Source organism: Salvia hispanica, chromosome 3 (genome assembly GCF_029641045.1).
Source record: "Salvia hispanica isolate PSC_SH4W2 chromosome 3, Shi_PSC_v1, whole genome shotgun sequence".
Classification (NCBI taxonomy): domain Eukaryota; kingdom Viridiplantae; phylum Streptophyta; class Magnoliopsida; order Lamiales; family Lamiaceae; genus Salvia; species Salvia hispanica.
Genome location: NC_142694.1, coordinates 2,075,645 through 2,092,512, shown reverse-complemented (window position 1 = coordinate 2,092,512; position 16,868 = coordinate 2,075,645). Strand labels below are relative to the sequence as shown.

Here is a 16,868-nt window from a genome sequence, read left to right as displayed (position 1 = left end):
TTTTCATAATGAAGAAATGACTCAGACGTTACTAAATAGGATTATAGGACGGCAATCACCCCCACAAACAAGAAAAAGGAAATGTTTGGCAAAAGAATTTTATTATTCATATATATATGGGTAAAATGAAACGTTTTCCTTTTTTGGCTGTCCCATTAAAAATGAAACATTTCCTAAAATGGAAACAACTCTATCTCTACTTTTTCATCTCTCTTACTTTACTCTCTCTTCTTTCACTCACAAAACAACACTACATAAAATTCCGTGCCGATTCCCAAATGTTGCATTTTAAGTGGGACGGAGGGAGTATAATTTTTTTTTACAAAGAAGTACTAGTATATTCATAAAATGTATGAATCCCTTATCGTATAAATTGTAGTAGTAATCTGTTAAAAATGTAACTTATTCATAAAGAAAACGTAAATAAACAATATTTTGTATTCATAAAATAAAAGAATTGCATTCATTTAGCTAAAAAAATCTTAGTAGTACAAATTTTTTCACAATAGAATAATTTTGAATTACGTAAATTTCATTTAGGCTGATTATTCACTGATTTTGTCGGTGATTTGCTTAATATTTAAGTGATGAGTAGAATTGAATTCACCGCGTAGTTTCATTATGGCTCAAAATTCCTAATCTAAACCATAAAATGCCCATAAATTTAGACTCTCTCTCTAGCCTCGTCTTTCGTTAATGCCGGCGCAGATCCCAATCTGCAATCACCCATTTCCGGTCGAGATACCCCCAAATTGAGCTGCGACCTCTGAAATTGGCGTCTCGCTCATTCATCAGATCAAATCCACAAGCATGGGGGATTCGTTCCGAGGGAGATCGTTCGTTGTCGCATTTGTCCTATTCGTAACCCTCTCCGTTCCTCTAATTTCAGCTGAGGTACAATTTTTCGTAAATTTATGATTTCATTTATTCTGGATTGTGTGCAATTTGATTCTGATGCCTCGGATCTAATCCAGGAGAGTGGAATCGACGAGTCGGATACTGGAGTTAAGGATCTGGGCCGGCGTAGTAAAGTGAGTCAGTTTTGTTCCCTGATTCTGATGTTACTGCTTGATTAGATAGTTCAGCTTTTGTAATTGTGAAGTAGCTTGATTGGAGGGTATATTCTGTTATGTGATCCCTTTGTTGGTGGTACTTGTGATTTTTGTGATGATTCATTGATTGGCATGTTATCGGAAATTGTCTAAATTAGATTCATTGGATGGACAAACTCAAGGCGGTTAACGAAAAAAATGATCCTGATTCTTATGGCGTGGATGTGGACTCTGGTCTTGGAGTCTTTGATGCTTTTTTCGCAAGTTTGTCGATGATACTCGTCAGTGAGGTTAGTGGATTCGTTTTTATGGTATTAGCTTTGCCAGATTTGTCTTTAAATTTCACGTTGGTGTGTATTTTGAAGGTCTGTATTCATTGATTTATCATTTCGGGTCTTATTTGTTGAGTGATTGGTATTGCCTATCTGTTTTATCGTCTTAGAGGTTGAATATCTAACTGTATATGTGAATGAAGCACGTGTTACTTTTGCAAAAAACTCTTTCGGGATATAATTGTTTTGTCAGTTTTTGTGATCACTTGGTGTCATATTGTAATAGTACTTTTTTGTTCTGATGCTAGATTGGAGATGAAACGTTCATCATTGCAGCTCTCATGGCTATGCGGCACCCTAAGGCGATTGTTCTATCAGGTGCACTCAGTGCCTTGTTTGTGATGACGGTAAGTCAAAATTCCTTCTCTTGCTTTGTTACTTACATGGATGAAAGTAATAGGCTCATAAAGGTACTTTTGATGGATCGTACTAATTATGCTGATAACAACTCCTACCAGATACTTTCAACCGGCCTTGGTAGGATTGTTCCAAATCTGATATCGAGGAAGCATACCAATAGTGCAGCTACAGGTTTGTTTCTGTTTGTTTCAATAAATGTGACAAAATGTTTGTTTTATTTATTTTATGGGGTGTAGTTAAAAAGGTTCAAATGTGTCTAAAGACTCTCCTTGAAATGGGTCATAGTCATTTTACAGGATCTAGCTGATAGGAATGTTTTGTAGTAGCTATGTAGGAACAGCATGCTCATTTGTGAGTGGTTTTCTTATGTGCATGTTGTTTATAAATCTGACATGAAACCCTTCTTGCAGTTCTTTATGCCTTTTTTGGTCTCCGACTACTTTACATTGCGTGGAAATCTGACCCAAAAGCTTCCCAGAAGAAAGAAATTGAGGAAGTATGTTGAACTTCTCTAAATCTTGTTGTACTGTCCTGAAGATTTAGAATTAAAACTGGTATTGTAGTAGTATTTTGATATGTATGGTCTCAGGTACTTGTTATCCTTCACTGTAAACTATTAGGCTTGGCTTTATTGTAGTATGTATTTTTGCAGGTGTCTTTAACTGTTTTGCTGTTTATTTCTTTTATGTTTTTTTAATATGGTGGTTAGGTAAATTTGCTTCTTATACCTGCATTACTGGTACACTAATTGTTTTCTTTAATTAAATTCTTCCCAGCTGGTTAATACAGTATGTGCTGATTTTAAGACTGATTTTGTACAATACACTATGGGTTGATTTTAAGACTGATTACTACAGGTAGAAGAGAAACTTGAAGCTGGACAAGGGAAGACGACTTGGCGACGTTTCTTTTCTAGATTTTGTACACCAATCTATCTAGAGGTATAGCTTAATATTCTTTGATTTAGTTCCGTATACCATCTTGATATCTTCTGCCAAAAATATTACAGTAATTAATAAGAGCACAAAACCGATCGCCACGTTGAACTGTTTTAGTATTACTTTCTAGACACTAATAATTTTTTCTCTCCTATGATTTCATTTGCAGTCATTTATATTGACATTTTTGGCAGAGTGGGGTGACCGTAGCCAGATAGCAACAATTGCTGTAAGTTTCTCTGTGTGTGTGTGTGTAATATACTGCCAATGATCTTGCTCTCTTATCTCTATATTTCTCAAATCTCAGACTAGCTGGAATTATGTTGTTACATGTCATAATCTATTCAAGGGCCATTTTAAACCAAATAATCACTAAAGCTTTTAGTATTTATATAAAAACTGAAGTAGCTAGAATAGCAGCACACCAGTAGCATGAGACTAGAACTTTGCGAATTTGCTGAATATATATAAACTTTGATCGAGGATTCTATCGCTCTATAGATTCAGCGAGGGTAAAGTAAATTTACTTCTGTTTATGGGCATCGGGAGTGTACTTGTCTCTTCTTCCACTACATATGTATATCCATTGCTAAGATCTCCCAGGTCCAGTTTGACATGTCTGGGGCTTCTGCCGCTGATACTCTTATAATTCATCATCCAATTCTTTGCGAACTTGACACAGCTAGCTAAAATAGGTTATCTTCTTCCTCTTTGTACAGCTAGCAACACATAAGAATGCAGTGGGAGTTGCTGTAGGAGCTACCATTGGACACACCATTTGTACGTCCGTGGCAGTGATCGGTGGAAGTATGCTGGCTTCGAGGATCTCACAGCGCACCGTTGCTACAGTCGGGGGCTTGCTTTTCCTGGGCTTCTCCGTGTCCTCGTACTTCTACCCTCCTCTATGATACTGAAAGTTTTGTAGATTAACTTGATACTGCCCTCCTAGTTATCATTATTCAAGAAAATTCTAACAAAAAAACATTGTTGGGCATATATATATATTTTTTGTATGGATTGGAAGTATATTTTTCCAATCTTTCACACAATTTCAAATCCATTATTAATACAATAGTTCACAAGTTGTCCATGAAAATAGCAAAAGACATTATCACCATTGGCGCATCTTAAAAACAAAAACTTTATTTTTTTACTCATATTGTATCACTAAATTTTCAGTATATTTTGTGTGAATCGTTGTTCAAAAGTCTCTAAATCCCAGTGAAACATATGAAAATTATTATCTCAAAATTTTGAACGCCAATTCCAGAATATATAGTCCCTATTATCATATTATCACTTATGTAGTCCAAACAGTATCTTCTCCGTCTCTAAAAATTTGTCACTTATTTCTATTTTCGTTCATTTCTATGACGCGGGCGAAATCGCTTGCCACCTTATATTCAAAAATCAAACACTGCCGCAACTTCTCTTCATTCCCTTCACCTCCCTCCAATCCACGCCCATATCACTCCTCCCTAATAAAAAATGGCTCTATTCATTTCCCCCACGTGGCTAACCATCTCTTAAAACTCTACGTCAACCACCTCGATTTCGAGCATGCCCGCAACCTGTTCGACGAAATTCCCGAACGAGATGTCAGAACATGGACCCTTCTCATCTCCGCCTTGTCCAAATCCGGCCACCACAGCATTGCTCTGCATCACTTCGCCGCCATGCAGAGAGAGGGAGCCGTCGCCGCCAACGCCTTCACCTTGTCGAGCGTGCTCAAGTGCTGCGCCTCCCATCGCCACGGCCTCAGGCTTGGCAAGGCCGTTCACGGCTGGATAATCACGAATGACGTCGAAGTGGACGTCGCGTTGGACAATGCGGTTCTTGATTTTTACGCGAAGTTCCGTCTCTTTCGCTGGATGGAGAGATTCTTTGAGTCCATGGATGAAAGAGATTCCACTTCTTGGAATATAGTCATGGCTGCGAAGATGGGCGAGGGCGAGGCTGGGGAGGCGCTTGATTTGTTCCGGAGGTTGCCCGTTAAGAGCTGCGCGAGCTGGAATACGATCATTGATGGGCTTCTGCAGCAGGGGTTGAAGGAGGAAGCGCTTGAGCTTTTGTACCAAATGGTTGAACTTAGATATCCTTTTAATGGAGTTACCTTCTCCATATCGTTGGCTCTGGCGTCTTCGTTGAAGAATTCGGAGATGGGGAGGCAGATCCACGGCCGGCTGGTGAGGGCCGGGATGGATCAAGATTCATTTGTGGGTATTTCACTTCTTGACATGTACTGTAAGTGTAGGGAAATGCACAAGGCTTCTGTGGTCTTTCGACAGGAGAGAGGCCGTGGCGATTCAACGGTTCGTTGGAGTACGACGATAGCTGGCTGCGTTCAAAATGGTTTGACGGAAGATGCCTTGTGTTATTTCAGGTCCATGATTGCTGAGAAGCTCAAGATAGATCTGTTTACTCTGACCACTATCCTTACCGTCTCTGCTGACCGCGCTCTTTTGGAGCTCGGCCAGCAGATTCATGCGCACACGCTCAAACTAGGGCACGGGGAAGATGTTTGCTTGTGTTCGTCCTTGATCGACATGTACGCCAAATGTGGGAAGCTAGGCAGCTCGTGGTCGTACTTCAGGGAGACGAAGACTAGAAACGTCGTGCTCTGTAGTGCGATGATATCAAGCTACGCAACGCACGGGCTGGGAAATGAAGCGATCCAGCTGTTTGAGTTGATGCGAAAGGAAGGTATCAAACCGAATGAAGTGAGCTTTCTCGGCGTTCTCACTGCCTGCAGCCATGCTGGTTTAGTAGACGACGGCTGCAGGTATTTTAACGCGATGAGAGACGCGTGTGGGGTCCGGCCGGGTGTTGAACATTTTGCTTGCGTGATAGATCTGTTAGGCAGAGCAGGACACCTTAAGGAGATGATGGATTTCATTTATGAGAACAAGATTGATCATTTGAAAGAGGTGTGGAAAGCTTTTCTATCTTGTTGCTGGCTTCACAAGAATGTTGAGATGGCGAATTGGGCGTCTGAGAAGCTGCTTGAGCTGGATCCGAGCCAACCCGAGCCTTACCTTCTCGCCTCGAATACTTACTCAGCTAACGACGCGTGGGAGGAGGCGGCTAAAGTTAGGGGTTTGATGCTGGGAAAGGATGTGAGGAAACTTCCTGGTCAATCTTGGATTTAGCGAAAGCGTCACGACAGTGCCATGACGCTTTTCTGTGGCGGGATTTTGGAAAAACGCCATCGCGAATATGGCGGTTTGATGTAGGGTTTGAATATGTTTTCAGACCCTCCACATTTAAGCGCAAATCCTACTACTTCCCCCTATTTATCCACCCCACTTCCCCCTATTTATCCACCCCTGCTGCCCTCGTTCAGTTGTTAACTCTGCTAACTTATTAATGCAGTGTATTAAAGTATCAAATGAATGACATTGAAATATCAACATAAACATAGTTGATATTTTAATACACTATGTTGACATTGATATTTAAAAAATCATAGTATATTGAAATGTCAACATAGAAAATAAATCTAATCTCTCTCATATTTTAACTCACTTAATATCTTTCCTTTAATTCCTTATCTAAAAGGTATCAGTATTTAGTTGAGAAATGATAAGATAAATAGATATACTTCAACTAACCCACTATAATTAATATGCTTTAAAATAATGATAAAATAGAATAATTTATTCCGTGGGATTAATAGAAAAAGTAAATTTTAGGGATTTAATGGTATAAATAGGCGAAGAGAGGCAAAGCGTAAACTAGGGCTAAATTTGTTGCGAATCGCAGAAGAAATCCCTTTCGCCCCCAAATCAAAAATCAACACAAAAATCCAGCTGCTGCTCTCGATTCTCCGCCATGACCGGAAAAGCCAAGCCGAAGAAGCACACCGCGAAGGAACTCGCCGCCAAACTCGACGCCGCCACCACCAACCGCGGCGGCGGCAAGGCCGGCCTCGCCGATCGCACCGGCAAAGAGAAAGGCGGCCACGCCAAGCTCGAGTGCCCCCTCTGCAAGGTCACCGCCCCCGACATCAAGTCTATGCAGATCCACCACGATGCTCGCCATCCGAAGATCCCCTTCGACGATTCCAAGCTCAATAATCTCCACTCCACCGCCCCCGCCGTCGCCGAGACCTCCAAGCCTAAGCCTGGCGTCCGCGGCAGCTTGAAGAAGTGAAATTTTCTTCTCTATCCCCTTTTCCCCTGCTTTTATGCGCTATTTTCACGTCAAACAGGGGAGGCAGAAAGGAGAGAGGAGAGGCCGCTGCCTGTTGTCTGTGGCTTATAGTAATAATTGTTCCGTCTTGCTGTATTATCATGCTTGCTTATGACTTGTTACAGTTGTTTTGTATTGATACTTGCAGCTGCCTTCTAGTTGTGTGGTTTTTTGCTAATCGATATTGCTTATATTTTTGCCTAATCTGTTGTGTTAACTGTGCCATTGCCAATCCTGATTTCTGATACTATACTTGTGTTAAACATGTAGGGCGGTGCCGTTGAGTTGAACTGAATTCTCTGTTTAAATGAGTTAATCAATGCCTAAATGGTGTCTTTTGTCGATTTTGAGTTTCCATTTGTATTGGATGTACATGAGATAATTCTCTGATACTATAGTTGTGTTAAATATGTTTCGCCTTATGTAGACGGAAGCTCTTGTGTTGAACTGAATTCTATGTCTAAGGAAGTTAAGCAATGCCTAAATGGTGTCTTCTTCGATTTGAGTTTCCATTTGTATTGGATATGCTTGAGATAATTCTCTCTCCAATGGTTGGTTGCTTGTTTTATAGTAGTAATATTTGTGGTATGATGCATTGTTGGTCGGATTATATACATACACACACGACTACGTTCTTCCTAGTCTGGGATTTAGGATATATGTGCTCTGGATATGTCATTTGGCTAAAACTATTGAAGAGTCTGCCTTGTCTGCGTCTGATTAGTGTCATTAGAATTTCTCTGTAAGAGTGGTGGTTGGAGCTGTTGAGGTGTGATTGTTGAATCCGTGGACATGGATTATATTGAAGAGTCTTCCGTGTCTGCGTTTGATTAGTGTATTGTTGAAGCATTAGAATTTCTTAGTAAGAGTGGACATGGATTATTATATTGAGTGATTTAATTGGGTGCGCTTCTCTAGCATATGCTATAGAATTTTGGCGCCTATGCATTTTCTTCGCTGTCCCTTTTCATATCATTGCCTTTTTCATAAAAAGTACTCCCTGTATATCATTTTAGCCCATTATTACTTTGCCTTTATTTTATGTCCAGTAATTATGCCTGGCCATGTAGCTTATTTAGCTATGTCTCATATGCATATATCCACACACTCACACACATGGTAACTCAAGGAGAATTGATTCCTCTGTGTGTATCCTCCATTAAGTGGTTGTATGAATTCGGTATTTAGTTTTAGATCTAATTCTAGTTCGTTTAAGAAAGGGTGTAGAATTGCAGAGCTTCGGAGCTAGGTGTGGTTGGAGAGGGGATGTGGGTGAAAAATGAAGGTATGGATTGGTTGCGAGTGTAAGATGAAACTTGTTTTAAGTATGTCCTTTTTTATTGTCTTTTTCGTCAAGTCTGCCTATTCGACTGTGTTCTATTTTGTTGTGTTACTCATGTTTGTCTTATTTTCCATCTATGTTCACAAATTTGTACTGATACAGAAGAAATTTGTGAAGATATTGTTTCTCTTTCTGTTTCATTTTTGAAGTTTGTACAGAAAATAGGAGTTCCAAGTTTGTGATGCAGGGACCAATTAACTTGGGATGGTTTTGATATATATGTAATGGCATTGAAATTTTGTTGTACTTGTGATTTTATGGAATTGAATTACCAATCAAGTTGCACTTCATCGTCAAATTACGTATCTATAGTCCTGTCCATATATATCCCTAAGAATATACTCCCTCCGTTCCATAGTAATGAAGGCAAAACTTTTTGGCACGGAGATTAAGAAAAATTGTGTTAGGTGAGTTAAGTAAAGAGAGAATAAAGTGGAAAATGAAAAAGGTAGAGAGATGAAGAGAGAAAAAAATAAGAGAGAGTAAAGTAGGTGTGGAAAAATGTGTTGACTTTTACTAAAAAGGGAAATAACTCTATTACTATGGAACAGACGGAAATGGAAAAACGCCCCTATTACTATAGAACGGAGGAAGTACAACATAAACTAGGGTGGCTGCTTCATGTTTAAGACAGATTCTAAACTAGAGTGGCTGCTTCCCGTTTGAGACGAGAAAAGTGGAAGGCAAATTAATTAGCATTAAAACCATCCGTTCAGTGCGGCGGAGTGTACAATTCACAAACACCTTATTTAAACGAAGCCACAATCCTCATTGTGTTTGAGAGCTCAATTCAAGCAACATGTTTATGTCTCTGTCTTCATCCTCAACCTTGATCCTCCACAATTCCTTGCCTCCCTCTTCTTGTTCACCTCTCCCTCTCAAATCCCCTCGCCGCCACATCAACTCCTCCTCTGCTTGTCTCCCTGTGACCCGTCTTCGCCACCAGGTCAACTCCTCCTCCATGGATGCCGTTCAAAGGCGCCTCATGTTCGAAGACGAGTTTGTACACTTAACCCACCAATCATAAATTTTGGTTTCAAGGAATCATCAACGATGTTCATTCAAAAATACTTCTACGTTGATGTTCATGCAAAAACACTTCTATCAACAGTCATGTGCAAGCAAAAATAAATTTTAAATACTTGCACTATTTACATTTTTTATATTTTTTCTAGTTATATAATACTACAATTTATGACAAAATTGAAAAAAATTAATAGTTTCATTAAATTAAACAATTAAAAATTACATATACGAGATAAAAATAAAAATTAAATAAAATTACATTTATAATTCAGATTTTAGGGAATTGCAGTAATAGTTTCAATTTATCCAATTTTTATGTAAAAACTTCCATAATTTGCAATAAAATTTTGAAAAGATAACTCCTACCAATATTTTTTTTCTGCATCCGCTCGTGATGATTCTTGTTTGCAGGTGTATTTTGGTTGATGAGAACGACGTCGTCGTCGGCCACGACACCAAATACAACTGTACAATCTCAAACCCCTTCATCAAAAACTAAAACATTCACATAATCACTTGAAAAATCAAGGAATGATCAATTTGTTGCAGGCCACTTGATGGAGAAGATCAATTCAGAAAATCTGCTGCACAGAGCATTCAGCGTGTTTCTCTTCAACTCGAACCACGAGCTACTGCTTCAGCAACGATCCGCAACGAAAGTCACCTTCCCTCTCGTCTGGACCAACACCTGCTGCAGCCATCCCCTCCACCGCGAACCCGAGCTAGTCGAACGAGGACGCTCTCGGCGTCCGTGTAGCCGCTCAGAGAAAGCTCTCGGACGAACTTGGCATCGCCCCGGACGAGGTCCCGGTCGACCATTTGGTCCCGTTGGGCCGTATCCTCTACAAAGCCCCCTCCGATGGAAAATGGGGAGAACACGAGCGTTAGTTTAATTTTTAATTTATTCGACTTTATCTATCTATCTATCTAATCACTAACTATCTATCTATCTAATCACTCAAAGTAAATTTAATTTTTGGTTTAATTTAATTTTAAATATTGTGTTTTATATTTTATACTAATATATAATACCGTGTAAAGTGAACTTTTCCTATGTGGCATGCGCAGTGGACTATCTTTTGTTTTTTGTCGGAGACGTTAGGGTTGACCCGAATCCAGATGAAGTAGCGGGTGTGAGATATGTGGACCGCGAGCAATTGAAGGAGCTCATGAGGAAGGCCGATTTCGGGGAAGATGGCGTTCAGGTGTCGCCGTGGTTCGGATTAGTGGTGGACAACTTCTTGTTCAGATGGTGGGATCATGTCGACAACGGGACTCTCTCCCAAGCAGCCGACATGAAAACCATTCACAAGTTAACCTAACAATTCACAGTCTGCGACCTGCTTTAATATCAATTGATTTTAGAAAAGTAGCTTATTAAATTTAAACTTATATAGTAATTTCAATTTTCTTTTTGTATTATTATAAAGTATTTGTTGATAAACCGATTTCACTCTATCTAAGAGAAATGTTGTTTTCACTTTAACTAATAGATCGGAATTCAAGTTGAATAATATATTTGTGTATCATAATAATAGAATATTCCTATAATTAGTTTGTGCTGTTTATAGTAGATTCCTATAATTAGTTTGCGCTCAAGTCGTTGATCCCCCTAATTTTCTATCATGTCATTTTATTGATTCCCCCACGTGCTTCAAATTAATTGTAGTAATTAGGATATGATTAACTATCTCAAATGACAAAAAAATGAGACATACTATTAATTAAGTTAAGATTAACAAATCTACGATCTAGAAGGTCTGGTCAAACACGTGGCTAACATAATTTGCATTCCCTAATTATACGGACCATAAATTATTGGCAAACCATGCATTCTAAACATATTTTCTTCACCTATTTAGTAGCGACGTTTTTCATGTTATATTGTAATTAAACATTTAAATATATTTCTACATGTTTTATTTAATTATCTTGGAGATAATATTATCATATAGATCTATATTCACCAAACTTATCCTAACAAATTCCTCATTACTTGAGGTAAAATAAACTTTCTATTCCAATTTATTTCTATATATTTTATTTTATTATCTTGAGGATAATATCATCATATATCTATATCCACCGACCTAATCCTAACAAATTCCTCATTACTTAAGGTAAAATAAAACTTTGTTATTCCACTAATTAAGTACTACCTCCATCCCGGATTAGCAGTCCTATTTAGTTATGACACGAATTTTAAGAAATATGAAGAAAAATGAGTTGAATAAGTTAGTGGAGTATGAGTCCCTTTATATATATTAGTTTTATAATAAAATGTGAGTGGAATAAGTTAGTGGAATGTGTGGCTTAATTACCATTTATGGTAAAGTAAAATATGACACTTATTAATGGACGGATCGAAATGACAAAGTATGATTCTTATTGTGGTACGGAAGGAGTAATATACTTAGTAGTTTCTTTTAGTGCAAATTGCATGCAAAATCATAAATTTTGGTCAAATTTTTATTCGCTCTGGAACTTTTAAAATTAGATTGAAAAATAAGAAATTTGGATTTTTTGCATAAAGAAACGACATTGTTCTGATTTTTTTCATTATGAGATAAATCCGATCAAAAAAAGAGAGATATTGACACATAATATCATGAAACTTTTCAATTTTTTTCCCACAAAATTTAAGCTTGACAAATAATATCACGAACTGAAATAATTGTTGAATTTTTTCCACCAACGACAAAATCCGGTTATATATCATTTGCCTTTACATCACATAAGATATGGTTACCACTGAAAAATGATAATGATGTGATTACAAAGTCTCCAGATAGGGTTATCTATCTCATTTTAATGTACACTAAAAAAAAGTTACTATCTGTTAAGGACATGAAAATTGAGACGCAATTACTAGCGTTTGGGAAATTTTAAAAATAACCATAATTTAGGACGCAAAAGAAAGTGCTCTAAGTCGAAGACAAATTATTTTAATTTTTTTCTTTTTTAGGACGCTTTTATTAGTACCCCTTATTTTAGTTGTGACACTAACAATAAGAACGCTTAACGAAGCGTCAGTGGCATAATTATACGCACAAATTAACGTCTTTAATAGCATTAAAGTCGGTGGAAAAAAATTCAACAACTATTTAAGTTTGTGATATTCCTTCCCTCCGTCCTAAAAAATAAGAATATTTGGGACGAGACGAGAATTAATGCATAATTGATAAAGTAAATGAGATGAGAAGAGAACTTTCCATAAATGAAAATGAGATAATTTTATGGGATCCTTATTTTTATGCGACAGATAGAGTATTATATAGTACTCCTCCCAGATTTAAAGTTCGTGAGAAAAAACAAATTTTTGAAAAGTCTCGTGATATCAGGTGGCAGTATCCTAAAAAAATCATGAATTATGATTTATTTTTCAATTAGATTTTCCCAAGGGAAAATCTAAACAAATTTAAACAACTACGAATTTTGGATTTATTCATAAACAAAACCGACATTATTTACTTGAAAACATGAACAATATATTACACGTAGAAGATCAGATAAATCTGCACAAATCTAAAATTCATTGTTTTTTCATCTAATTTCTAAAGTGACACGTGCCTCAATCTCGTGCTCCAATCTCGTTATAAATACCATGCTTAGGTAATCAGAGAGTGGAGTTGCTGAGCATCATTCACATTGGTTTAATCGGGTTTTTTCCTTTCTGTCCAAGTTCGATCACCATGTCATGTACCACCCAGTATCAATCACATCTCTGAACAACTCGATTATTCGTAGATTGATACTGTGGGAATCATGAATCATTAATTAAATTCACAAGGCGTGCAGATATATTATTGATCTTGATTGATTACGATTGATTGATTGATTATCGTTTGATTGATCCACCGATCCATGGCTGCGGGAGGCTCCTCCTCCCCGTTCATTAAAAAGGAGAATTACGGCGTTTTCGACGACACCTCGCCCGGCCTCAGCCCGTCGTACATAACGTTGTCGCCCGGCCTCAGCCCGTCGGCGCTCTTCGATTTGGATCCTCCGGTCATGCTACCCAATGATGAGGTGAATTATTGATTTTGATACAAATGTATTTGTTATATGGTTGATTTTGATGTAAATGTGTGTGTGTGTATATAGGCACAATTGTCTCCAACGACTGGAACGTTTTATTCTGCTTCAAATCATGAGCATTTGAATATTAGTAGGGAAGGGATGGAGATTTGCTCTGAGGAAAACAATTTGATGGCTGATGATGTTTATAAGGTATACATCTAGGACTTCCTAATAATCGTCACCGGCAATGAGGGCCCCGTTTTTCCATTTCGGTCTGTCCTGGTTGCCGTGTAACGTATTTGTGTATACTCTCTCTTCGCCGGGAATAAGAGTCCTATATATACTCTCTTCACCGGCGATAAGAGTCCCGTGTTTTTTTTTTTTTTTTTTTTTTTTTTTTTTTTTTTTTCATTTTGGTCCGTCTGATTTGCGGATTGTGTTTTCGTGTTCTTGTTTGGATTTCAATAAGGGCACCTGCAACACCTGGCTAAAAATTATACATGGCAAATATTCATGCAATGATGCAACACAGTATTGCGGAGCTGTATTGCTTTTGCACACACCGCGGACATCGTGGGCCCGGGATCTGAGAGCCAATCAGCGCCTCGTGTGCAGCACAAGTCCGTGATGAAATTTAGGGGTTTTTTTGTATAATATTTTTATATGAGATGAAAAGAAATCACTTTTTACTTTAATTATATGATCTACGGATTTTATTTATGTAATTTTTTGTTAATTATGTAACTTTTTATTTTGATGCGAATTGTATTTTTATTGACAATTGAAAATGTATATATGGTCGAAAAACAAAAATGAATTATACTTGTGAAACACAAGGTGCTCAGAGTACACTTTTATGAAGCGTTTTATAGTGCTTCACTGCTGCCGATGCCCTAGTTGCTTATATACGATAAGCAGGCAAAGCTGGCCCTTTAAGCAGAGGGGCATATGACCCCTCACCCTTCATAGTCTCTATTCTTTTTTATTTTTGTTGTCACAAAATTAGTCCATTTTCATTCGTCACAAAACTAGTCTACTTTCATTTTTAACAAGTTTTTTTTTTCCATCCCCATTTTCCAATTACAACACTCCCAATAATTTTTTTTTAACTCTACGACTTTACTAATTTCGTATTAAACCTGGGAGGGAAGGAGTACAAATTTCCATACATTACTTAAAATTCCCTATATATTTTTGCACCTCATAAAATGAATTTTTGACGTTAAGTGCCATTACTTTGGTGTATCTTTCATCGTCATTATATTTATATACAAACTTCTTATATATAACTACACCAATTACTTGATGTTATCGTAAAATGAATTCTTGATGTTAATGCAATTACTTTACTTTGGTGTAAAAAATGTAAATAAAGCTAAAAACACTTGTTGAGGATTGTAGGAATTTGAGTATCCAAAGGAATGTCTAGACGCCAGTAGAGATGAATCGATGATGGACGATTCGAAAGCAAACATCGATTACGAGCAGCAAAGGGCGAAAGACGCGACGAAGAACTCAGACGACGGATTCTACTGGCGAAAATACGGACAAAAGCACGTGAAAGGAAGCGAGTATCCGAGAAGCTACTACAAGTGCACGAGCACAAAGTGCCCCGTGACGAAGAAGGTCGAGCGCTCCCATGAAGGCCACGTGGCGGAGATCGTGTACAAGGGCAGTCACAATCACCCCCAGCCTAAGCCCGTTTCCCAGCCTTCGCTGCAAGATGCCGGCTCGTTATCCGTGCATAATCACGACGCTTCTTTCCATGACTTCCCCGACCCCCCGGCCGCCTTCTCGGACAACGCGGGCTTTAACGAGGAGCTTGATGATGCTGAGTTCGAGACCGCCAGGAAACGGTGCTCCATTTATATTTTTTGAAGTGATAAATAAACATAAATTTTAAAGGTCGGGTTGTTGTTATGAGTTTTTGGTTGTGTAGGAAGAGAGATATTGAGTCGGCTGCCGCGACGAGGTCGACCGGCCGGGAAGGTAACAAGGTGGTTGTCCAGCTAGAGAGTGATGTTGACATTCTTGAAGATGGTTACAGATGGAGAAAATATGGCCAAAAAGTTGTCAAAGGAAATCCAAATCCCAGGTAAGATCAATTAGGGTGAATTATTAATCACGAGGTTTGTAATTTTCTCGATTATCTCATCCATCTCTTTTTTTTGAAGAAATATGCGAATCTGTTTTAAACACGTGGAAATGTTATGACTATGATAGAAATGTTGAATCTCTTCCTAAGGTTGATATGTGTTTACGTGGTTGGTGGCGTATTTATAATCGACTAATAATTCAGGTTTTAAAAAGTGATATACTGGAATTTTACTATCTTTCGTAATTTATTTGGCAATTTTTGAAGAAATATGCGAATCTGTTTTAAACACGTGGAAATGTTATGGCTATGATAGGAATGTTGAATCTCTTCCTAAGGTTAATATGTGTTTATGTGGTTGGTGGCGTATTTATAATCAGCTAATAATTCAGGTTTTAAAAAGTGATATACTGGAATTTTACTAGCTGTCATAATTTATTTGGCAATTTTCCGTCGTAATTACGTGTTCTAAGTAAATGATTGCATGATGCAGAAGCTACTACAAGTGCACGGCACCGAATTGCACCGTGCGGAAGCACGTGGAGAGGGCTGCGGACGACATCAAGTCGGTGATCACGACCTACGACGGCAAGCACACCCACGCCGTTCCTTCGAGCAGGACAGGCATAAACGCCGAGGGAGCGGGATCGCCCTCGCCAAAACCAGCCGTGAAACAGGTGGCTCATCAAGATCTGCCCTTGTACTTGGACAGAAAGTCAATGCCGTTCGACTACGCTAGCTTGGGCGGAGGAGATCTCGGCTTCGGAGGCGCCTCACCTTATTCATTCAACTTTCCTTCGTTCCACTCCGTGCCTTATGCCTCCGTTGTCCCTATGAAGCCCAACTACTCGAATCTCTATCCCGAGTATATGCCGGTGCCAATGCCTATGCATATGCCAATGCCGGTGGCGACGCCCGTGCCAATGTCAATGCCGTCGTCCACTGTGACAATATCATCGTCCGCGTTACAATCGACATTGTCTCATACGCCACCCTACCATTACGGGGGCGATGCGACTCACCAAATCCGAGGCGATGCGACTCACCAACTCCAACCAAAGGAGGAGCTGCAGGATGAAATCTATCGTAGTTGCCTAAACATGCCCAAAGGAGGAGCTGCAGGATGAACTCTATTATTTTTTCCCACTAGAGATGAATCTAGGATATATGTGTAGCTAGCTAGAAAATTGGTTTTGTTCATTTACTTTTCATTTCTCCTTTAATTTGTTGCTATTATTTTTTGCTCCTAGAGATTGATCTAGGATACATAACTAGTTAGCTAGCTACTAGTTAAGGCAACTTACATTTACTCACTCTTCCTTCATGGCTCAACCACCAAAAGTTTATTAATGAAAAATTAGTTTATGAAATCTTTGTTGGGTATTAGTGGTACTCTATAGGATGGATTATAAAAACAACATAAATAAAATTTATTATACTTGAGGAGGGTATACAAAAAACAACAAGTTGGTGACTTGGTGTACACAAGACCACACTGCAATGCTTTACATA

The 16,868-nt window shown here is 38.5% G+C and overlaps 3 protein-coding genes and 2 pseudogenes across 4 annotated transcripts; all 5 read left to right on the top strand.

Moving 5' to 3' along the window:
• The first annotated feature begins 615 nt into the window (after positions 1-615).
• LOC125214665 (GDT1-like protein 4) lies at positions 616-3,731 on the top strand. The gene is made up of 9 exons (XM_089067559.1): positions 616-894; positions 975-1,031; positions 1,211-1,342; positions 1,633-1,731; positions 1,843-1,915; positions 2,155-2,240; positions 2,602-2,685; positions 2,852-2,911; positions 3,402-3,731. The coding sequence occupies exons 1-9, from the start codon at positions 811-813 to the stop codon at positions 3,588-3,590; spliced, it is 864 nt and encodes a 287-aa protein (XP_088923685.1). The 5' UTR covers positions 616-810; the 3' UTR covers positions 3,591-3,731.
• A 68-nt stretch (positions 3,732-3,799) lies between these two features.
• On the top strand, positions 3,800-6,064 carry LOC148929936 (putative pentatricopeptide repeat-containing protein At3g23330). Its single transcript, XM_089067558.1, has one exon. It carries the CDS (start codon positions 4,053-4,055, stop codon positions 5,829-5,831), a length of 1,779 nt encoding a protein of 592 aa, XP_088923684.1. The 5' UTR covers positions 3,800-4,052; the 3' UTR covers positions 5,832-6,064.
• Positions 6,065-6,404: 340 nt separating this feature from the next.
• Positions 6,405-7,077, top strand: LOC148929935 (protein METHYLENE BLUE SENSITIVITY 1 pseudogene; annotated as a pseudogene).
• A 1,938-nt stretch (positions 7,078-9,015) lies between these two features.
• On the top strand, positions 9,016-10,726 carry LOC148929934 (isopentenyl-diphosphate Delta-isomerase I-like; annotated as a pseudogene). The gene is made up of 4 exons (XR_016137172.1): positions 9,016-9,214; positions 9,653-9,708; positions 9,791-10,124; positions 10,310-10,726. The product of XR_016137172.1 is annotated as an isopentenyl-diphosphate Delta-isomerase I-like (transcript).
• A 2,163-nt stretch (positions 10,727-12,889) lies between these two features.
• On the top strand, positions 12,890-16,726 carry LOC148929933 (putative WRKY transcription factor 26). Its single transcript, XM_089069437.1, has 5 exons — positions 12,890-13,270; positions 13,346-13,471; positions 14,663-15,117; positions 15,201-15,356; positions 15,850-16,726. Exons 1-5 carry the CDS (start codon positions 13,106-13,108, stop codon positions 16,481-16,483), a joined length of 1,536 nt encoding a protein of 511 aa, XP_088925563.1. The 5' UTR covers positions 12,890-13,105; the 3' UTR covers positions 16,484-16,726.
• Positions 16,727-16,868: the final 142 nt, after the last annotated feature.